The 23951-nt window shown below is 38.5% G+C and overlaps 1 protein-coding gene across 1 annotated transcript in view; it reads right to left on the bottom strand.

Moving 5' to 3' along the window:
• Positions 1 to 22040, bottom strand: part of axl (AXL receptor tyrosine kinase) — a 47157-nt gene extending 25117 nt beyond the window's left edge. The window contains exons 1-7 of the mRNA XM_014990286.2: positions 21517 to 22040; positions 17009 to 17216; positions 15730 to 15830; positions 15472 to 15654; positions 7602 to 7682; positions 7396 to 7511; positions 2363 to 2558 (exon numbers count right to left, since the gene is read on the bottom strand). Of these exons, the coding sequence (XP_014845772.1) occupies positions 2363 to 2558; positions 7396 to 7511; positions 7602 to 7682; positions 15472 to 15654; positions 15730 to 15830; positions 17009 to 17216; positions 21517 to 21661 (1030 nt within the window). The 5' untranslated portion in view covers positions 21662 to 22040. The remainder of the gene's footprint in view (positions 1 to 2362; positions 2559 to 7395; positions 7512 to 7601; positions 7683 to 15471; positions 15655 to 15729; positions 15831 to 17008; positions 17217 to 21516) is intronic.
• Positions 22041 to 23951: the final 1911 nt, after the last annotated feature.

Genomic DNA, 23951 nt, shown 5'->3' with positions numbered 1-23951 from the left:
ACACTGTAACATGATGTAAAGCCCTAAAATGATGATTTTTCCTCCTTGCCTTTAATGCAGGATTTTTCCCTACATGGTCAGCGTGAGATGAAGCGACACCCCTGGGGGCTTGTCCGGGGTCTTTCTGGGTCTCCGCTCCCCTTCCGTTGGGAGATCTTTGGGAGATTTCTCTTCCTCTGTTCCTCTGGGATTACTGGAAATTAGCTTTCTGCTTATTTTCGGGTGCTGAGAGTTTTAAGGTTTATGCTGTTCCCAGCATTATAACTTCTTTTCAGTTCCAGGTGACTGAATCTCACATGTGCATAAAGCAGAAAGATGAGATCATGCCAACACAGGTTCATATTTCATCATGCAACGTCTCTATTTTGATGCCTGATTTAATAAAGTCAATCACATGATTAGGATACCGTGCCCAGGTATCCATTAGTGGAGCAAAATGCCTTGGCGTATCAGTATCCAGCTTCTTCATATGTTATGCCTGGAATATTGAAAAAGACTAACAGTAATTTTTAAAAAAACACCAGCACAGCTTTTGTGTTCCCATTCACATGTCTGAAACTGCTTATTCAGCTCACTCAGACTTTCTTTTCTAAATAACCCAGAAGTATCTAAAAACTGGAAACTAGCCTACATCTAACCACCATTATATTACAATTAAGCAGTTTTTCTTTTTACATCCCGTTTCAGGGAAAGCACTGCCTGAGCCTTCATAAAGGGGAAACTATCATGATATTTCAGATCAACATGGGGTCAGGTTTTTCAGGATGAGCTTGAAAACCTCCAACATGCTTAAACATGTGGATAGAGAGCACATTTATGCACTTTTACTATGAAAGTTATGCTTTTATACTGAAAGGACCCTGTGGTAGAGCAGTAAATTGGTTTGAATCTTACCTAAAGAGCTCGGATTTGTTTGTTTCAGTAGTTAACGTCTCATCAAAGCGAACAGAAGTTACAATCTGGGCTCCCCAACGTTCAACCTGGGCCTCCTCCTATTGAATATCTATTTGCTCCCATTAGCTCAGGTTATAACAAGAAATAAGATGAGTTACCAAAACTATGATGATGACACACAGCTCTACATCCAAGCACTGAACAGGTACTTAGAACAAATCAATGTGTGGATGTGCCAAAACCTTCTCCAGCTGATTAGAAACAAAACTGAACTTTTTATCTTTGGATTTAAGTCAACGCACAGCTTCAGCTGTTACAGATGGAAACTAGAGATCAGGCCTGGACATTCAGAGACACATAAAGACAGTTACAAAGTCAGCCTTCTATCACCTAAAGGACATTGCCAGTAATAATCAGCAAGATCTAGAGAAACTGATCCAGACGTTTTATCTTTAGTTGCATTGATAACTCCAACAGGTCTGCCTAAAAAAATCAATCAGATCCAGAACTCTGCTGCTGGAGTTCTGACTAAAACCAGGAAGATAGAGAACATGACCCAGTTCAGATCTAAAGTCCTCCCACCGGCTCCCTGCAGCTCAGAGAACAGACTTTAAGATACTGTTGGGAGTGTATAAATCAGCTTAAAGATCTGTCGTTGCCATAGCAACCTTCCAGACCACTCAGGTTCTGGTTCTGGTTCTGCTCTGCATTCTCAGAACCAGAACCACACATGGAGAAGCAGCATTCAGCTTCTATGCAGCACAAATCTGGAACAAACTTCCAGAAAACTGCAAAACAGCCGAAACACTGAGTTCCTTTAAATCCTTTAAAAACCCAGCTGGTCAGAGTTGCTTTTCAGAATGAGAATCAGAATTTCTTTTATTGTCATTGTGCATGAAGGAAAGCACAACATTTATAAAAATAAATAAATCAGCAACTCTCGAAGGCAAGTCAAATAACTGAATAAAAGAATAATAAGTAAGTATATCTCAATAAATATAAAAAATAAAGTAGAAACAGAAACAACTTGGCTGTTAAGGAAAAATGAATAAGTAAATATTAAGTAAATAAATAAGTGATCAGGTATGAACAGTTTTTTAGTCTGTTGTTTGTTTTGATTAGTAGTAAGTAAAACATTGATCAATATTTTTGATGTATATTGGTGACAGAATTAATGCTTATTGCTTTTATCACAGTTGACTGTGTGTTTCAGTGATGTAAAGCACCTTGAGCTGCCTTGTTGTTGAAACACAAACAAACAAACAAGTTGTAGTGAAATGAACAGATCTAAACGCTTGACTTTTGTTTGCACCTGCAGCTTTCCCTGGCGCGTCAGCCCAAAACAGAGGAGGGAGGAAACTTGGAGAAGAAACATCGCAGCTTTGACCTTCACATACTTCCAACACAAACACTGACACCCAGAGGGCGAGGGAAAAAAACTCATCCTCAATCCTCTTGAGAGACCCACCTCCTTCTCGTGTGCGAAGCTCCACCCAGGGCGACCAGTCAGACGGGCCCTGGCTGCTGTCGCAGGCCACCCTGACGGCGTAGAGCGTGTGCGGCTCCAGGCCCTGGATGACATGCGTGGCTGGTGGGATGTTCACTTTCTGGGTGTGGATCGTCTTATCCGAGTCTGCCGGGAAGGAATCTCCCGACTGCTTGGCCTGAAACGTTCAGATAGCGCAGCGTTAAGTTGTTGCAGCCTTTGTGCCGGATTTAGCAGCTGTAGCCGTTCTTGTGTGGGAGGTTTATCTGTTGTGGCTCACAGGGCGAAAACAGGAACAGGCCGTGATTCCCAGAATCAAAACATTGGAAGAGAAAACAAAAAAACTCCCTATTGGATCTAAAGGTTGATAAAATTGTAATAATATTTTGAGCAGAACAGCAAGAGAAAGAAAAATCTGAAATATTTCTAATGCTTACAGCAAAAACATAAAATATTAAGTTTCTCGTAAGTTCTAGTAAAAATATCTTAGTTCATTTGAAATAAGACAAAACTAACATACAAGTAACTTTTCAGCATGAAAAAGGGAGGCTGCTTTAAGTTAATCATTCCTTAATATTAATGAAAACGTTCCTATTTCCCAAAAATACATTTTTTCCCTTGTTATTAGTGAAGTAACCTGCCAGTGAAATTAGAACTGGGTTGCTAGGCAACGTGCTGGGGTTGGCTGGGGTTGCTAGGTAACGGGCTGGGCTTGGCTGGGGTTGCTAGGTAACGGGCTGGGCTTGGCTGGGGTTGCTAGGTAACGGGCTGGACTTGGCTGGGGTTGCTAGGTAACGGGCTGGACTTGGCTGGGGTTGCTAGGTAACGGGCTGGGCTTGGCTGGGGTTGCTAGGTAACGGTGCAGTGCCTGTTGCTTGTGAAATATTCTACCAGTGGAATTTGAACTTTTCACCAATACTTAGGAATTAGTGACTTTAAAAAAGCTCCAATATTTCGTTGAAAAGTTACTTATAAGCTAGTTTGGTCTTATTTCAGGTGTAAAAAGATATTTACACAAGAAACTAGACCAAAGATACTTGGCAGGATTTTGGGTTTTTGCACTATATCTACAAAAACTCTTGGATGTTTAGAATAATTTGAGTTAAAAAAAGAATAAAAATAAAACAAAGTTAAAAATCTTGTTTGTTGGTAACAAAAGTGGCTTTTTGAATTGAACAAGCGTCTGGCCGCTCTCTCTGAATGCTCCCAAAAATGCAAAAATAATTCAGGCAGGAGGTTTTCTACAGCTTCACTGTGCGATCACACTGTAATCTGTTTTATTAGTGGTGAGACTTGATTGTAATTTTTAATCATTAATTTCAGGGACTGTAATTAATCAAATCTTAATCAAAAACTATATATAAACAAAATAAGCAACATTCTCAATTATAAAACCCTTTTTGCAACTAACATTGAATAAATAGACCTAAAAGCTCAAGAACAAATATATTTGTTCTTCTCAATGTGTTATTTAGGTGATTTAACCATCTGATTGGTATAAGTGTTTAGTTTCAGTGCTTCAGGAGCTCCTGATGATTCTTGGAGCCTCTTTATAAATGTGGGCTGTGTTAACGTTAGCAATGGGGACATCTGTGCTGCTGCTACATGTTTAGCACTGAAATGCTATTTTAGCCTTGAATAGCTTTGCTGATAAGCTAACTGCTTTTAGCACAACTTGAACACAGCGATGGTCTTTTCCAGCATCCCTTCAGATTGTTTTTGAAGCAAAAATTTACCTCCAGTGAGCCAAGAGAAGCAGTTTTGTCTTGTTTGCAAATGTTAGTCTGATTTATGGGCCTATCAGAAACTCGCTGGTACAAAGGTTCTGGGCAGAACCTTTACCGGTGTTCACAGTTTTAACATGTTAAAATCTATGCAGTGAATCTTGCCACGTCTTGCCACGGAGCCGCACTATATATTTATATGTTTTCCTAAGCTTTTTATTTTTGTGTTATATGTGCAAGTTTAGCATGGATTGCACCTTCTGTAGACTGGGACAGTGGGAGGCGTCATTAAGTGCTAATTGTCTGCTGTAAAACCTGCTGAACACGCATATCGCTCAGCAAGGTGCACCGAAAGCAGCTTCAAATCAGAGCCAGAAACCTGCTGCCTCTGCAAACTCTCTGCAGTAAACACTTTTTTTTAAAAAAAGGGGAACAACAGAAAGAAATCTTCCCTGCAGGAATCCCAAAACCACATCAAAGTTGTTTGTCCAGACCATTGTTCTGCTGCTACACGCTACAGACTGGATGCAGTTATTCTATAAACGAGGCGCACGCTGCCAGGTTATAAGCCTGAGAGCTGCACTGCAAAAACACAAAATCCTAACAAGTATTTTTGGTTTGACGTTTCTAGAGCAAATATCTTAGCACACTTAAAATAAGACAAAACTAACATAAGTTTATTTGCACAATTAAATTGCACAATTATATGGTAACGCAACCAGAGGAAATAATACTTTTTCATCCAGATTAAGGATTAAAAATCTCCTGTAACGTTCTCAAAAGTTAGTTATAAATCAGTACATTTGATCTAAAACAAAACTAAGATATTTCCACAAGAAAATAGACAGAAATTACTTGTTTTTGCAGCGTGAAACACATTATACGCAGCAAAAACATGTTTTTTCTAGTTTCTAGTGTAAATATTTTACTATACTCAAATGAAGACAAAACTAACTTACAGGTAACTTGAACTTGATAATAAGAAAAAAGCTACTACTTTTTTTTTTCCACTGGCAGATTTTTATTTAGTATAACATTTAAAAAGTATCTTTTTATCACATATGTCAAACTCAAGGTCCGGGGGCCAAATTTGGCCCGCTGTAGCTTTTTATGTGGCCCTCCAGACTCCAAACTACTTCAGTAAGTCCCTCCAGTTTTTCACAAATACACAAAATTCGTGCAAAATCCACTTTTCCCACATTTTTTAATGATTTATCCTGCAAATTTCTCTTAAAATTGACTGAAAACATTGGGTTTAAGTGACTGCTGCCTCAGCTGTGATCAATTTGACAATTAATAAAAAGTCACATTTAACATAATACATTAGCACAAATATAGTAAAAGTTCCTTACAAATATTTCTGAAAATCTGATTTTGATTGCAAATAAAACAAAAACAATCACCAAACCCTGGATGGACTGATCAATATTATTAAATTTTACTTTACTTTACTTATTGATTGCTGAAACAAACAACTATTTATTGATGTTTCCAGTTTACTGGGTTTTATTAATACATTCTGGAACAACTGGCCCTTTAAGAACATTCAAACATTTAATGTGGCCCCAAAATGAAAGTAAGTTTGACGGCCTTGGCTGTTATTTTGCTGAAAAGTTGATTATAAGTTAGTTTTGTCTTACATCCAGTATGCCAAGATAATTGTATTAGAAACTAGACCAAAACTACTTGGTAGGATTTAGTGTTTGTGCAGTGTGGTGCTGATGATGATGCAGGTTTTAAACCCTGATGGGTTCTCCTCCCTCATGGCGTGAGCAGAAAACTTAGGAAGTAGTCTGAGTGATTCAGGAGAGCAGATGAAAAAACAACAGTGTGAATCAGCTCTGAGTTGTAAAACAAGTGTTTCATGTACTGCTATGCCTCTGCTCTGACTCATCCTGCTGAATGGCTCAGGCCCACAATACCTGCTGTCACTGCTTTTCCTCTTTCCATTCACTCTCTCTTCTTCCTTTCATGTGAAACACAGAAAAGCCTTTCTGCTCTCGACATCCCAGCCTTTTTCATGTTACTCCTCTCTGCACAATAAACTGTTAAACTCAGATTTTTGCCCCACTTTGCTGAGGCTGGCCCCTTGTCTTGTTCCCCCTTTGAAGAGGAGGGGGGCAGCTTTATTAGAACCAGACGTTTAGGGGTGGTGCTGCACAGCTCGACTTCTCTCTCTTTTTTTTTCCAGGAAGAAAACTTTCCTCCTTTCAGCTACAAGAAACGCAGAGCTGGATGGTGGCAACCAGACACAAGGAGAGGGAGTGGTGCTACATGAGATTAGTTCAGGAGGCCACTTTCCCAGAGCGAAACCTGATCCATGCACGAAGACAGCAGGGAGGGGAACAAGATGAGCGAGGCAACCAAAGGAAAAGGATCCATCCTTTTCTTTAAAATTAGGATTGCAGAAAGTTGGGCAGAAACTAGTTACATCCACTCGGTTACACACAGCAAAACGTTCTACTGCAAATATCCTAGTACAGTTGAAATAAAACAAAACCAACTTACAATGAACTTTTCAGTAATAAATATGAGTTTTTTAAAGTCAGTACTTCTTAATATTGGTAAAAAAAGTTACTAGTTCCACCAATAGAATGTTCTGCTGCGTCGTTACCTAGCAACCCCAGCCAAGCCCAGGCCGTTACCTAGCAACCAGTTCTAGTTCCACTGGCTGGTTACTTCACTAACAACAGCCAAACGCACTTTCGATTTAGCCAAATTAAAATCATGAATGTTCTTCTGGTTGTGCCAGAATGTATTAATAAAAGCCGTTAAACTGATAAAATACCAATGAATATCTGTCTCTGCATCCGATAAGTTCTAACTAACAAGTAACTTTACAGAAAGACATAGGAGCTGGTTTTAAGAAAATGATTCCTAAATATTGATGGAAAAGTACTAGATTATTTCACTTAAAGCAAAATTATTCCCATGGTCTAAAAGGAATAATCTAACAGTGTTTGTGTCTTCATATTGATTTCTAAATCAATATGAAGAAATTATAGATTTAAAACAAACTCCTATATCTTGCTTAAAAGTTAGTTTTGTCTTAATTCTGGGGTGTGAAAATATTTCCACTAGACCAAAAATATTCTGTAAGATTTTGTGTTTTGCAGTCCAATAATTGGTGTTTCGATCAGTTACGGAGTACTTGACTAGCCTTTTGACAAATAATCTCTATAATCAATTCTGCAAATATAAAGGAGGAAGACAATATTTAACATCCAAGTCAAACAGAGTGAGAGACTTCCAGGTTGGATGTTGTTTTTCACTTATCCTGCTCCGTCTCACCTGAACAGAGCAGCGTATTATCGGGTAGATTCCTCCAAAACCAGGCTGCCAGGACAAACGAACGGTGGTCTGATTGATCTCCACAGCGCTCACATTATGAGGTTGGGATGGCAAAACTAAAGAGAGAAAAGAAACACCAAAACAAGAGTAAACAAAAATCCTGCAGCAGCGAATTCAGGAGAGAGACCTTTTTAAGGGGCGATTACCGGTGATGGTTCCAGACCGGGAGGTCGACACGCCCTTCCGATTATGAGCTTCACAGGAGAAAGTGCTGGTTCTGTCCAGACCTGGATGGAAACAAAGTCAGTGAGTTCAAACCAAAACCCCTGGCTCAGCGCTGGGAACATGAAGCAGCATCAACGTGAGAAAGTTCACGCCGACTCGAGAAAAGTGGGAGGAAAACCATTTCCACGGTCTCCTGATTATAACGCTTAGTTTTCAGGACATTAACAAAGAAGCTTTCCCGTTCCATGTGAAATCTTTCTCCATCTGTCAAAAAATGCACTGCAAAAACACAAACAATTATCAAGTATTTTTGGTCTAGTTTCTAGTGCACATATCTTAGTAAACTTGAAATAAAACAAAAATAACTAAAAAGTAACTTTTCAGCAAGATATAGCAGCTTGTTTTAAGTAAATAATACCTTAATATTTATGAAAAAGTTCTAGCTCCATTGGCAGATTATTTTATTTATAACATATGACTGAAAGAATCTGCCAAAGGAACTAGAATCGGGTTGCTAGGCAACGGGCAGGGCTTGGCTGGGGTTGCTAGGTAACGACGCAGTGGAACATTCTACCAGTGGAACTAGAACTTTTTCACCAATATTAAGGAATAATTTACTTAAAACAAGCCTTTGTATCTTGAACAGCCACTTGTAAGTTATATTTTTATTTTAAATGTACTAAGATATCTGCACTAGAAACTAGACCACCATTTTTTTTAGAAGATTTTGTATTTTTGCATGAACTGTTTTTACAAAATTAAAGTTCATCAGTCTTGCATAATTATACCATTATGAATATATAACTTGAAAATGGTGTCATTACAACAATATTATCATTTATTGCGATAATTGCTTCAACAATTTATAGTCAAGCAAAATTTTTTATTGTGACAAGTTTAGTTCTAGATAGAATAAAGTAACATTTAAGTTTTGGAAAGTAAAATCTCAGTTATGGGAAAGTACAGTTTGGATTATTTAATGTTTTGTTTATTATTATTATTATTATTAACTCTGTATTTTAAAGTTTTTTGAAGAGACCTGACCAATATTTGTGTAACTATATTCAAAATAACCTTCAGAAATTATTTACAGACACAAGCTTTTTTGAAAGACCATTTCTAAGACATTCAGCCATAAGATCTCCATGTTTTTCTTTTCACTTGCATATTTTCTATAGAGATAAACATTTTTAAAGTGTGCAGACAGCAGAATACATCGGAGTCAGAACCAGTTAGGAATGATACCCTGCGATTCAAACAGAGGAGGAGTTAATTAGAGGATTTCCCACTCAGGCTCAACAGTAATCAAAGGCCTGGAAATGAAAGAAGGACGTTGTGGGAGGCCTGTCTGGCAGAACAGTAAACACACAAAATGACAGAGATTTTAATGGCCAAAAGACCAACTTAACTAGATTTTATTTTTACATAAACGTGGAGTTAGAGGAAACGTAAGCTCACTGTTCTCAGGATTACCATTTATCCGCTAATAGGGGAGCTAATTTTTTGATTAGCGCTTTTGCTCACTTTGAAAATGTTTAGCGAACTTAGCTTCCCCTAAATTAATTTTTCCGGATAAATTCTAAACCAAGCTGTTTTATAAACGTTCAGTTGGATAAAGTTTGATGTTGTTTGTGTTGAAGTTTTGTTTATTAACTGTTGACTCTTCAAGTAGTTACATTTATATTCATGCTCTTATTGTGAAAACTGTTTATGCAGCAGTTCCGCTTCCTCTCTTAAAAAAAAAAAAAGAAACATACAGGACCAAAATAAAACATGGAAATAGCATAAGTATACAATGTCTAATGGTATTGTAAGAATGTGAATTATACGGGGTTGTAGTTTTTCAAGGGTGGATAAAACTGGAATTGAAGTTAGCATGTTAGCATTAGCTTTCACCAAATACCATGTTGATGTAAAGCTTAATCCTGTTGCAATAAGCTATAAATCAGTTACTCACTTGATAAATAATTTCCATTTGCATTACTTACCGTTTTTCTCTTTTTCTACTAAAACCAGGATAATAAAAGTCTTCAGTCTGGTGTTTGGGTCTCAACTAGCCCTTTATTTTGAAGGGCAATTTTGTTTTCAGAGACTACATAATTCATTTTATTTGTTGTTTCTGTTGATTTGTTTATTTATTTTAAAATATCCTCCAGTTTCATTAGACTTTAAAGTTTATTGATCTTTGCTTTGGTTGCATCCGACTGAATAGTGAATTACCAACACTTATTTTTTCCTTCTTTATTTTGTCTATCATAGAAGTAACAAGCTACATGTGGAAATACAAGGAGTGGAAGGTGCAGATGTTTCTCTTAAAAATATCTTAAAATGTAGAGTGTTCTCAAAAGACGCCTGAAAAATCTACCTTCGTTACAGTAACAAAGTACCGTATTTTCCGCACTATAAGACGCACCTAAAAACCTTCAATTTCCTCAAAAGCCGACAGTGCGCCTTATAATCCGGTGCGCCTTATATATGGACCAATATTGAGCCACAACAGGTCCAGCAACGGACCTTACCACAGGGGCCGCGTTTCATTGGCTAATGCCCATTTTAGGTCACAGTGCAGCTACCACGTGCGTGACCGTCTCACAAACACAAGCTACAGTAGTAAACATATGCTAATGTACATTGTGGACCATCAAAACCATGAATGCCGACTTACCCAGCCTTGCAAGAACAATAGGCATCAGTGATCTTGTCCACAGCTATATTTATGCTGAGGGTGTGAGGATCTGCTGTTTTCCTCATCTATCGGTAGCTTTTAGCTGTGACGCGCACAATGTTGGAGGCATCCAGTGGCTCAAACACCTTGATGTCGTCCAAAAAAGATGACATGAACTTGTTGGTTCCCCTGTCCATTGTCGTGGCTGATATGTTGTGAAAATCCGGCAGAAATGCTACGCTAATTAACTCAGATCGAAATGAAAGACGTCATGTTTACACAGACATGCAGTAGGCTGCTTACGTAGTTGGTCCACTACGGTAAGCAGCCGCCAACTTCTTTTTCCCCCGTAGAAGAAGTAGTGCGCGGTGCATGCTGGGATAGTTGTCAGAACACTGGTTTGTTAATAAAGTTTGATAATACATTTAAAGGGGGGGAGGGGCAGGGGAAGAGAGACAGAGACTGCAGCGGCAGCGTGTTGGTTGGTCTGTGTTACCCAGAAAGCAGTTGGGTATAATATCGCAACACCAACACCGTGAGTGAAACAACGACTGGGCCAGCCTACTATATAAAGTACTCGGGGACCATTTCTTTATTAATGTGGATGTGTAATAATAGAGTATGAAGCGTCTATTCTATGCGCCTTATAATGCGCCTAATGTATGAAAAAAGTCCTAAAATAGGCCATTCATTGAAGGTGCGCCTTATAATCCGGTCCGCCTTATAGTGCGGAAAATACGGTATTTCTTTACTTTACAACTCTGTCAATATCTACATTAAACTGTTCATAAAGGGATCCAGAATCTTAAGCTTAACTATCTAAAACAGATAAACTACAAAACGGCTTGTTTTTGGTTCTTAACTTGTTACTGGAAGAATGTGGCCTTCTGGAGTGGAGCTAAGTGAACAAAGAGTGGGAGGCGCTGGGGTCTAGGTGAAAGACTGCAGCCCTTGCAGGCCTGGGGCTCCTCTGAAGGGGACAAAGCGTGACACATTCTGACTCCCAGTGGAGAATGAATCCTCTCACACACTGATTCACAGTGGGCTCACACACCCAACAGATTCCACAACACAAAAACAGGCCAACACACACACACATCCAAACATGTGGCAGTCAAGTTTCATCACCGTTATCTAACAGCCCAACATCGCCAGCCGGCCACAAACTGAGGCTTGCACAGAATCATGTTGTCCAGCACCGGCGGCACCAAGCCTCCATTGTGTGGAGGCCGGAAAAAGAACAGGGGAGTGTGATCCGCGCCGGCTGAAGCGAGGGCTTGTTAGCGAGGAAGAACAGGGAGGCGACCCTGACGCTGCGCTGGCGAACCGACAGCTCATCAGGCCGCCCTTCATTGCGCCACATGTTTCTGCGTTTCTTTCCTTCCCCATCAGCAAACCGCAGAATAATTCGCTTCCCAGCTGAAAATGTCACATTTGTCACAACAAGAAATCAGGATCTTGTTCACCATGTTGACCAACTCCGCTGGGATGGGGTCGTTAAGCGTAAGAGGGCTCTACTACGCTGTCATGCTTCACTACAATGGTCTTTCATGCTTCATGATGAAGAAAACCGTTTTTTAGTATCTATAACCAAAAGTTTACAAAAAAAGACAGCAATCAATCAGTTTGTAAGTTTCCATGGACCCTCTGCATGTTTACATCCAGAAAGCGCTTGAACACAACGCTGAAGGGCGACAAAGGTGATTCTTTTATGCTATCCATTAGAGCCACGCTACATTTCTGTTGGCTAAATGAAACTTGGAGATGTAGGCCGTTAATAATTTATCGCAGTGAGTCACAACAACGCAACTACATGTATCAGGATTCAACACTCAAACATTTCCCACACTAAGAAAGAACATTCAGTCAGTTACAGTTTTAGGTTTCCAGGCTTTATGTTAATTTTGCGATTATTAATAAGTAATCTCTGTGGTAGGTTAGCTACCGCTGCTATGAGCTAAGCTAACACAGCGGTGGTTGATTATCTAATTTAAACACCTGCTCTGCTGATATCTGTCAAAGCTGATAGTTTGCCTTTCTTTTATTTTGCATCTGAACCAAAACATAATTCCACATGATAAGATCATCAAAGTCAAACTAGCTTAACTGAACAACTTCCCTCCTCACTATTTTTTTCTTAATTAAGACTTTTTCCTGACCTCATCTAGTTGTTTTAGTGTTGACAATTGGTAGGCACTGCGTCCCTTTTCTTTTTATATATCTGCTGTACATTTAAGATTTAGCACCATCTTGACAAGATGGGTGTGAGTAAAGAGGTTCAGGAAGCGGTCTCTGTCACTTTAAATCCAAATAATCTGCTGCTGGCCACGCCCCCCACCTCAATGTTTACACTCGCACATGAAAGTGACCACAAACAGAAGCACAATTATACAACTATACATCCTTGAAAAGCATTAGTAGAGCCTCCTGCACAACCAACAAGAATAAGCAAGTGGTTTCTGGATGGTAAATTAACAACCAAACATGTGTCTTTTCCAGCAGCCATTGTACAGCACACACAGCAGTAAAACCAGCTGACCAAACCTGCTGGAACTCAGCTCTGTTGCTAGGTAACGGGCAGTGCCTGCTTATTTGTGACGTAACATTCTGGAGGTTTTTGAAGCGGCTCGTTTCCCAGACACTAAAAATCATTAAGTTACTGCCAACAAATGGCCGAGTGGTTTGTTTTTCCCCCAAATGTTTGAGCTGCTTTTGGAAGTTGAAAGCCAAACTGAAGTACAAAAACAAGAAAAATGTGATTTTTTTTTTTATTTTATAATAGGTCCCCTTTATGAAAAGGAAAAGAGAGGAAGCAGCATGAATTAGCATGAGTCACTGTTAATTTCTAAATGGCTGGAATGTCCTTCATATCATTTGTCAGCATGGGTCCCTTCAGCAGTAATGTTTGTATGTAAATTGATTTAATCTGCGGTCTACGAGCGCAGCTGCCCATTCCAGACCTGTGAGTGGAGGTTACCGTCAAACGGGTCCTGGTAAACAGCAGGAAGCCCGCCACGATGACTCAGTACATCCTCTCCGATCAAGAGCCGGAGGTTTTTTCTCCTCTATCCCCTCTGACTCAGCCTTTCTCGCTGACACTCAGCTGCTGTTTGCCAGACAGCTGTGAGCTTCTGCCTTTCTTCTTCTCCCTCTTATATCGCTTTTTCTTATTAACATCCGTTTCTTCACTTCCTTTCTGTACTCTGGTTTCAATCAGAGCCACTCAACAGCTTCACAAAATGAATCAGACTACAGAAACAAAAGCATTTCTGTCCAGTTTCTACTGGAAATGTCTTATTATACTTGAAATAAGACAAAACTAACTCACACATAACTTTTCAGCAAATAGAAGGTTCTTTTAAATTAATAATTCCTTAATATTGATGAAAAAGTTCTAGTTCCTATTTCACAAAAAGACACTTTTCCCGTGTTATCAGATAATTAACCTGCCAGTGGAATTAGGACTTAGTTGCTAGGTAACGGGCTGGGCTTGGCTGGGGTTGCTAGGTAACGGGCTGGGCTTGGTTGGGGTTGCTAGGTAACGAAAAAGTAGTAGTTCCACTGGCAGATCATTTTTCTTATAACAGATTTCCCCATGTAGAATAATCTGCCAGTGAGCTAGTACTGTTGTACAGTCAGCAGTAACGTTTGCATGGTTGTTCTGTTTTGTCCTTTAAAGAACTTTCTGGAAATGTTCCCGCTTCATGTTCAGCTCAGGTCATGAAAACCTGTCTGACATTAACCCAACACTATAATATCACTGTTTCTGCAGAATTTGTTTTTTATAATTTCCAACTCATGGTTTTTGTTTCTGCTCCCCCAAAATACATTGTAACTTCCATATTTGCTCCAAACGTAATGTGAAAACTTATTTAAAAGGTTTTCTATTTACTCTTTAAAGAAGAAAACAATTAGCAGCTGTTGTGCCACAATTCCCGTCCCACTGCTAAAAAATGTCCAATTTCCTCCCTCAACAAAAAAAATCTCACTAACCTCAACCTCAAACTGCGTCACGGCTGCTGAATGAAATGCAGTGAAACCGTTTCTGTTTGTCTTGTTGTGACCTGGTTCATCTCAAACTGAAGTTGATCTCAGGCTGGTAAATAATTAGAGGTTAATTTTACAGATGAAGAATCTCAGTGCAGCAGCAAGGTGTTGCTACTCAACTCTGCTTGACTAAATAATCACCACAATGATAATTTAGTAACTGATTATCACTAACTGGACCATAAAGTCTCAAAAAGATCATTTGCTGAAAGAACAGCAACAATTAAGCTAAAACTGTACAAAAATATCTACATTTTACATTTAAGACAGAAAGACCTTATTTGATGTTGCATAAAGGAAAACGACTCAACTTCTGACATTTTTAAGAATTTTTTAGCAGCAAATGTTTGTTACAAATGTTTATTTTTATCTTTTCTGTATTTCTAATGTGAAATAAAATAACTAAGTTTTTTAATGAAAAACCTTGCAAAATGCGCAGACTTTTAAAAATCAATTAAATATGGCGAATCTTCTTAAAAAAAGACAAAACTATCTGTAAGAAAACGGACGCTTATTAATTAATTGTTAGTCAACAAGATCAGTCAACTTTAGATTAACTCATTAATAAACTCATAATTGTATTTTAGTTTTTCGTAGTGTGTTGTTAATACTGTCGTATGAACATGTTTATTGACAAATGTTTCTCTTTATCTTTAAAAAAAGTTTTGGCTTAATCACGAGTCTCAGTTAACGATTACTCAATTATCAAATTAATTGACAATTACTACAATAATAGATTAATCATGATTAATCTGATTAATCGTTTCACTCTGGCTGTTTTTAAATGGTTTTATTTAAAGTTTTCAGAGTATTTGTGAGGATATGGAGTTTCGTCTCTCTGTTCATTCAGCTGCTGTGTAACCTCGTCTCCCCCTGATTGTCTCCAGCTGCCTCCTGATTATTCCCCTGAGTGTATTTAACCCCTCCTGTGCTGCCTGCTCCCCGTCGGGTCCTTGTCTTTGTCGCCAGTCCTGTGTCCTCCCAGCGTGTCTGAGCTCATTGTTCACCTGTGCTGCCTGGATTTCTGTTCTCTTCGTGTTTGTGATTAAAACCGTCGTTTCTGCACACCAGCCTGGGTCTACCGCGTCCATCCTCATGACAGCAGTACGTGCTCAGTGCATGCAGATCTCAGGGTCTACCTGTGAGGTTGAGTGTGGAAGGCGACAGCGCCACCGCGTCATTCAAGGAGTTCATTTCCGCTCCGTCGCGCAGCCAGATGACCTTGACCGGATCTGGAGGTCCGTGAGCCACACACCTCAGACTGAAGGCCTCATTGGCCACTACGGACATGGGCTGAGGCTCCACAGAGAAATGAGGAAGGCCTGAGCAGGAAGTTTCTGAGTCAGTTTTCATTTCACCGTGAAAACACAAACACATTCCACAGGTTGGGAGCTCACCTTCCAGCTGGATGTGCCCGACGCCGGACAGAGTCTGGTTGCCCTCGGACTCGACGGCGCACCTGTACGGTCCCATGTCCGACAGCTGGACCTTGTCAATTCTATAGGGTGGAGAGAAATGATGGTGAAGGTCTGGAAGAAACGGGTAAAAACTGATAAAACGGGAGAAACAAGCAGATTTATGCGGCGGAGGATTACCGTCGCGCTAAGAAAAGTTACACAAAAAACAAAATCCTAATATTACAGGAATAAAGTCGTAATTTACAAGAATAAAGTCAAAACATTATGAAAAACTTTCTGACTTTATTCTCAAATTATTATGACTTTATACTTTTATTATCTTGACTTTAATGTTGTACGACTTTATTCTGGGAATATTATAACTTTCTCGTAATACTGTGACTTTAGTCTCAAAATATTGACTTTATTACGACTTTATTCTTGTGTTATTTTGATTTTATGGTTGTAATAGTTTTATTTTTATAAAGTTATAACTTTATTCTTCTAATTTTATGTTTTTTTTCTCATGATTTTATTTTATTTTTCTTACTACGGCCTTAATACTCTGTCATAGATTTCAGTACCAACTTTAAAGAAAAATGATTTTCTATCTTCTCATTTTATCTAGAACAGAGTTCTGTAAACTTCTTGTCACATAGGCCAAGAAAAAAAAAACTAAAATAAAGCAATAAAGTTGTCTGAATTTTTTTTTTTTTTTTCAATTAAAAAATGTTGTGGTTTTCAAAACAACTTCAAAATGTTTTGAAAACCACATTTGACTAATTTATTCTCAGTATTAAGAGGATTTGGGTCCCTTTCTTACGAAACGTTTGCTCTCTTTAACCAGATTTATGTATTCAGGGGCAGCGAAGTCGACTTTTCAGCTAAAGTTTCTGGATAAACGCGGTTCTACTTGGTTACAAAAACTATTTTTTTTAGTTTTTATAGTTTAGTTTCTATATTGTACTAAATATTTTGCATTGTAAGAAATAATAATTATCCTCTAATTCCAAATAAAGAGTCTCTACATCAGCCACTTGTGCTGGATGGGTCAAATTTGGATCGTTCTGGAAAGGCAGTTGGTGGCCGTACAAAATCAACTCAAGGGCCACAAATGGCCCATGAGCCGCACTTTGAACACCCCCTGATGTAGAACCACTGGAAACCAACATTATCACATAATTCAGCACCAATCCAGGTTTGGAAAGCAGATAAAATGCAGAAATGATCATTTTTCTGCAGAGATCTTATTAATAAATTTGAAGGAGCTGCTTCCTACTTGAGCGTGCTTGTGACTGTCCAGGTGTTGTCGGTGATCGTCTGGGACTGGTCCGTGTCTTCGAACTGCAGAGGAGCACCGTCTTTGAGCCAGACCAGATCGGGCGGTACCGCGTTCTCGTCTCCGGTCCCCTTCAGCTCGCAGTGCATCCTGACCGGTTTGCCCAGGGAGGAGACGACGGTGCTGGGACTCTTTTCAAACTTCAGGTCTTTGTTTGAGCGATGAGGAAGAAGAAAACAACTAATTATTCTGAGAGCCAAGAACTTAAAACTCATCTAAAAACAAGTGTTCTGTTTTGGTTGTGATGAACACAGCAGAAGACATTTCACATTTCCTGACTTTAACACCACAAACTTCAATGTGTTTAATTGGAAATTTATTTAAAAGACCGATTCAAAGTAGTGAGTGATTATGGGGGCAAGGAATAAATAGAAACTGTAACATTTGTTACATTTTCAGCTGCTGTGGTTCACTTTCACACTGCAGAGTCCAAAACCTGTTCCCCTCCTCGCCTGTGGGGGCGCTGCACCAAGAACCCCCAAAGGAAACGATTCGAAAACCTCTGAAGTGCAACTTCCTTCTTCACAAAATGAAAACAAAAATGGAGTAGAGTCAGATTTCAGCAGTTGCGGGATTTCTCATTTGTCTTTGGTAAAAATCCACGAACCATTTCTCCCAGAATCCCTTGCACTTTAGTCCACTTCCTGCTTCTATAATCAACTTGCTGCTAACATGTGCGTTCAAACCGCACCAGAGTTCACTTCATCTGCACAGCTTGAGGGCCACAAATGGCCACAAATGGCCCTCAAGCCACAGTTTGGGCACCCCTGCATTAAAGGGACGGCAGACTGTATCATTTAAGTAACACATGTAAACTGTGCTTCTTTTCACTCACTTTTATTGTTGCTGTTTATCTTGCAGCACAGATTTTCCCAAGCTTGTCAAACAGTCATCTAAATCTGAGTCAGGGGCCGACCTTTGACCTCTGATCCCAGAGGGTTGAGCTGGAATACTTCTCCAGTTAACTGCAGATTCCACAGTCAGCACTGTTTACTTTCTGCATAACAAATTGGGATTTTGAAGCTGCTCTGCTTTGTTATTTTTCTCTCTTTGTGGCTTTTGCTTCAAAAGTCCGTCTTGCCTTTTATTTTCATGCTTGGTTGAGCTTCACTGTATCCTTTGGCTGCTTTCAGGGAAGCTTGTAACCCTTTTATGAGAATGCAGATATCCAGAGAGCCAGCCAGTGGACAGACTCTGTGTGTGTGTCTTTCTCTAGTAATTCATTTGTAGCTAATCCGTCCCCTCGCTTTTGTCCCCTAACCTCCTTTTCTTACGGTCTGAACCCTTCTGAGTTGCATCCATGCTGCAGAATCTGAACGTGCAAATACCAAAAATACCTCACAAAGGTTGCGCTGTTATCCTCCTCGCATTCCCTCCCCGTTTCTGACTTTTTCAGCGTAATTCCTCCCCTCCGTTTCAGAGCTGCGCCTTTGCCCTTTCCATACCATTCTTTGGATTCATTGCTTTTGGATTTCGGCGCCTTCCCTTTGGTCCAAACTCTTTCTCCTCCGCTGTTGCCCCCTCGGCCCATCCATCATTTCCAGGGCCTGACTCAGACTCAGACTCAGAGTTGAGTCATACGCCAGACATTCACACCTCTGAGCTGCCCACCCCCACTTCTCAAATTATTCTCAAACTTCTAAAACGGTAAGAATAAAAAAATAAGCTAATTTTAAGCAGGGCTGAAATTATTAATTGGATTAATCGGATTAATCGATAATTGAAATAACTAATTTATAGACTAAAAAAAAGACAATTTGCTTAAAGAACATATTCAGAGCAGCAATTAAGCCAAATTTGTACCAAAAAATCTACATTTTGCATTAATATATATAAAAAATGTCTGTTTGTAAATATGTTCTATTCAGTTTCATTGTTTTGGCTTCAGCTGGTTTAAATTCTGTAAATAAGGCGTCTTTAATAAAAAAATAAATAAAAAAAATCAACTGATCAGTCCTGCACTGGATTGATTATTTGTTAGCTGCAGATACTATTCAACAAATTATCAAACATTCACAAAAGGAATACTTTGTAATTGCATTTTAGACAATAAGATCTTTAGTTTTATTTTCTTTATTATTTCCTTTAATGTATGTCTAGTAATGTATAAAATAAGCTCAAGTATTTAGATGAAAAATCTTCAGAATGTGACCATAGTTTTAGCCAATTAATCGTTTGAATAATCAATAGAATAATAGAGTCCTTTAGCTGCAGTCTGTTATATAATTTTGTCCCTGACAGCAGATTCCTCCTGAAACACATTTAACTGGTTTCTCTGAGTTTCAATTCTGCTGTAGTCTGAGTTAAACGAGTCCGACTTCAGCTTTTGCTGAACGAGGTTCGTTTCCTGCTTCGCTGGTTTGGATTTGAGTGTCGTAACAGTTTCAGTGTATCTGCAGCTCCAACTCATCCGTCACACTCCGCAGCTTTCTGAAGACAAAAACAATATTCCTAGCATATCTAATATGAAACATTATTTTTCTCTTCTGCTTGGCTGATTGTGTTGCTTCACTAAGGTTTCCACTTTATCTGGATTTAAATGCCTTTTTTTGCTGGAACATCTCTTTATTATCCCATATGAATCTAATTTTAAAGTCTGGATTCTTAGCTGGAAAACAGGACTTTAAGAACAGCAACAAGTGGGAAAATCAGCAGGATGAAGGCTTTCAGAAAGTTTCAGAAAAACATTAGATTATAAGGTTGTTTGGTGTATTTTTTTATTCCGTAGTTTTATTTTGTGTGTTTTGTCCCTGTATTTATTTTTGTGTTTTAACATCAACTTGCCAAAGAGATTATTTCATTCATAAAAACAAACAGTTAACCAGATTGCCTTGACTAGGTGTGAAAAAGTTTATTTTCCCTGAGTCCTCATAACTGGTGATCAGTCTTGCACATCACTGTTGATGACTTTTAGTCCACTTTTGTTTTCATAATTGATTTAATTCAAACGTTTGCCACAACATCTCAATTAGATTTAAGCCCAGATTTTGACTAGGCCATTGTAAAACCCTTTTTTCATTCAGTTAAAGGTGTATTTAGTAGTGTACTTTGGATCACTGTCCTGTTAAATTGCCATAAAAGGTCCAGTATTCATCGTTCAATCAAAGCAGGTCAAGACCATCACACCACCTCCATGATGAGCTGCTAAGATGGCGCTTTGGCTCCTACAGCAGTGTTAGCATACGAATGTAACGGTACACAAAGTTCCCATTTGGCTTCCACATCCTTTTATCCCCCCAAAGATTTTTGGGATGATCAAGATATTAGTCGGTACATGTGACACAAACCCTTGTGTTTACGATCCGTTGTAACAGAAAGAAGAACCTTCTTGAGTTCGCTAACGGTCGGCCGTGACGTATGTAATGCGCCTGTTCGACGCCATGATGCTTACCGGAAGTAGTGTGCGCTGCAAACAACAATCCTCTACTGAGAAGAGAGAAGCACCGAGCCGAACGAGGCGGCTGCTAATGTTATTTCAATATCTGGAAACGTTGACCGACACGGACTGAACGGCTTGGTTCACGTCCTTCGCCGCCATAGCTAAACTGACGTCATCGTCCACAACTCCGCCTTCTGTTCGCTGATTGGCCCGGCGAAATTCAGCGGGAGAAAGCTAGCCTGGCGAGCCTGGATGAGACGTTAATGCTCTTCTGGAGTAACTTTGGTGAACTAGCCACTCCTGGAAAGGTTCACCACTGTTTTATGTTTTCTTCATTTGAAGACAGAGGCTGTTACTGTGGTTTGGTGGAGGCAAAAAGCACCAGAACCAGGCAAAAAGTGTCTAATCACATTTATTTCCTATATTAACAAGAGGGCAAGGTTTGTTTGGACAACTTTCCCCCCCCTAATAAGTAAATACGTCTGTCTATCTATCACAATGTATAAGCAACACAAGATTGATTGAGACAACAATTTAAAATAAATGAAAATCATTTTTCAAATAATTAAGCTTAAAAAAAAACTTACTGTATATTTCCCAGACTAATTTCACACTAAAATTGTTGCCTGCTGTTAATAGTAGAGTAAATCTGATCCTGACCAATCACAGCAACGTTTTCATTGAGTCACCGATTCCATTGAGATGCATCACAGAAAAACTTTTCAACTTTTTTCCATCAAACTGCAAACACACGGAAAGTTACATTTAGAAGTGGATCAAATGTTTGTTTGATTTTAAAAGTATTGTTGTTTCGACTTAATTCTGATTGGAGGATGTTTTTTTATAGTTAGGGTGTTCAATTAAGCTATAGGTCTGCAACAACAACAATACATGTCCGTTTTTCTTTAGAGCAATTTATGATAGCCAGATGTTGCGGCTGCTCTGCGCCCTCAAAGCAAATTACTTTAAGGGGTGAACATCAAAAGAAATCTCACGGGGCAAATTGCTCGTTACTTATACAGTCGCACTGATCACAGTGGAAAAAAGGCGTAAATTAATCCGCAGGTACCTGACAGCTGTGCGCCAGAGACGGGCGCAAAAACGACGCTGAGGATGAGAAAGCAGCACCTCCAGCGCGCCATGGTTCCTCCCGGCAGATCACCTGGAAAACTGGGCTTGAGGGGGAAAACAGCCAACCTGGAGCGGGACTCCATCAAAGCATCTCTGCTGCGTTTCGCTCCGGTTTGGATGTAGATGCTGAGAATGTTTTGATCCACAGCTGGGAGGCGAAGCAGATTCTGCCGTTTCGTTTCCCCCTTTCAAAGATGACAAACTTCTGCTCCAAAGTTGTTCCTTTTCTTTCTTTGTGGTCAACAAACCTCCAGTTCGTCCACAAATGAAGCGCGATAAGCTTCCGTTGCACCTAGATTAGATTGTACAAAGTCTATTTCTGGCTTCAGAGGGAGTATTTTTAAACCAGCCTGCTTCCCGACGTTTTTCCTCTCTTCAGACATTCCCCCCTCTGACTTTCTTTAACCCCCTCTCCCCTACAAACAGGATTGAAATTCCTCAACTCAAAATCTTTCCACCCTCCTCCTCCTCCTGTTGTTCCTCCTCCTCTTTTCCAGGGTGGTGAGAAGCCCTGCAGCATGCTGATTGTCCTTTTCTTTCTTTTTTTAATTACGCACGGATCCTGAGAGGCTTCAAACATCAGATCAGGGGTGCACAAACTTAATTCAAAGGGACTCGGAGGTTAAAAAATGTTCTTGCACCTCCTCAACAACAAACTAAGGATTAAATTTGTTGCTGGAAAACTTCTATGCAGAAATCAAAATAATTTAAGCTTTAGGTGTAAATTGGAAAAACAAAACAAAATTTAGTAAATTCTGAACAGTAAAATCTGGATCTTTAACCAAGTTTAGTAAAAGTATTAAAAGTAGATTCAATTAAAGTAACTGGATTAGAGTTTGAAAGACAAGGCAAAGGTTTAAAGATAAATAATTTATATTGTTAATTTCTGTAGTAAGAAGATTTGACACTAATTTTGATCTACCTAAAAATGGAAAGTCTCCATCTTTTTTTAAATAAAATTAAAAAAAATAGTTTTTTTTAATGGTAATAATAAAATGTTTTAAATAATATAGTTAAAATACTTTCTAAACAATACTATTGATAATACATATGAGTAATTAAAAATATTTACTAATACATAATAAATATTTAAATAATATTTAAAAATTTATTTACTTACTTGTTTATTTGACTAAATAACATTTAATTACTTAAATATTATTTAAACATTTATTTAAATAATAAAAAATCTAAATCTTTAAATATTATTTAAACATTTATTTAAATAAATTGTTTCCATATCTGTAAAGTTGCATCATTCTTGAGCTGAAGTCAGGGGCCAGACGCAATTAGTCCCAGGGCCACAAATGGCCCCTGGACCGCCCTTTGGGAACCCCTGCTCCTTTCCCAGGATGATGCTTACAGCAGAGTAAACCCAAATTACAAAACGAGTTGGGATTTAATTATAACGACTGTCAAGGTAAAAAAATAATTTTATTTTGATTAACTAGTTAAATCAGACGTTTTTGATAAAAAAAAAGAAGTTTCATTTAATGTGAATAAAAAAGTCGTATCAGCTGATATTCCAATCAATCAATCAATCAATCAATCAATCAATCAATCAATCAATCAATCAATCAATCAATCAATCAATCAATCAATCAATCAATCAATCAAATTTTATTTGTATAGTACATTTCAGCAGCAAGGCATTTCAAAGTGCTTCACATAATTAAAATAAAAACAGCATGTGATACTGAATTCCAGTTCAGATATTCCAAGCAGTGCCGGTCCAAACTTATTTGAGGCCCAGAGCAAATTTCATTTGGGGGCCAACTTTTATTTAAACCTACCGAAAACCAACATCTTTCCAAAATTTCACAGTTGATTTATTTGTTGCAATGAAACAGCAAAAACATTAAACCTTTCAAAGTATTTGTGATCTAGTTTGTAGTGTAGATATTTTATTTAAATTTTAAATAAGGCAAACCTAACTTACAAGTAACTTTTTGAGCAAGATATAAGAACTTGTTTTAAGTTAATAATTTCTTAATATTCATGAAAAATTATCAGTTTCACTGTCAGATTATTTCACTTATAACAAGACATTTTGTCCATGTCATATTTTAATCAATATTAAGGAATTATTCCCTGAAAACAAGCTCCTATATCTTTCTGAAAAGTTATGCAAATTAGTTTTATTTTATTTCAAGTGCACAAAGATATTTACAATATAAACTAGATCAAAAATACTTGGTAAGATTTTGTGTTTTTGCAGTAAATCCACACAGTATTTTGTGATATTTTTGCAATAATATTGATCATGGATGATAACACAACTAGTAAAACTGAGGCAGCAGTAGTAGAAGAAAGAAACACTACCCCCTGCTGGTGGGAGTTAGCATCACTAAAACCGAGTGATTTTGACTTTTT

Source organism: Poecilia mexicana, unplaced genomic scaffold (assembly GCF_051168715.1).
Source record: "Poecilia mexicana isolate PSO_F unplaced genomic scaffold, ASM5116871v1 scaffold_13, whole genome shotgun sequence".
Taxonomy (NCBI): Eukaryota; Metazoa; Chordata; class Actinopteri; order Cyprinodontiformes; family Poeciliidae; genus Poecilia; species Poecilia mexicana.
The sequence above is the reverse complement of the archived record's forward strand: the minus strand, read 5'-3'. Positions and strand labels throughout refer to the sequence as shown.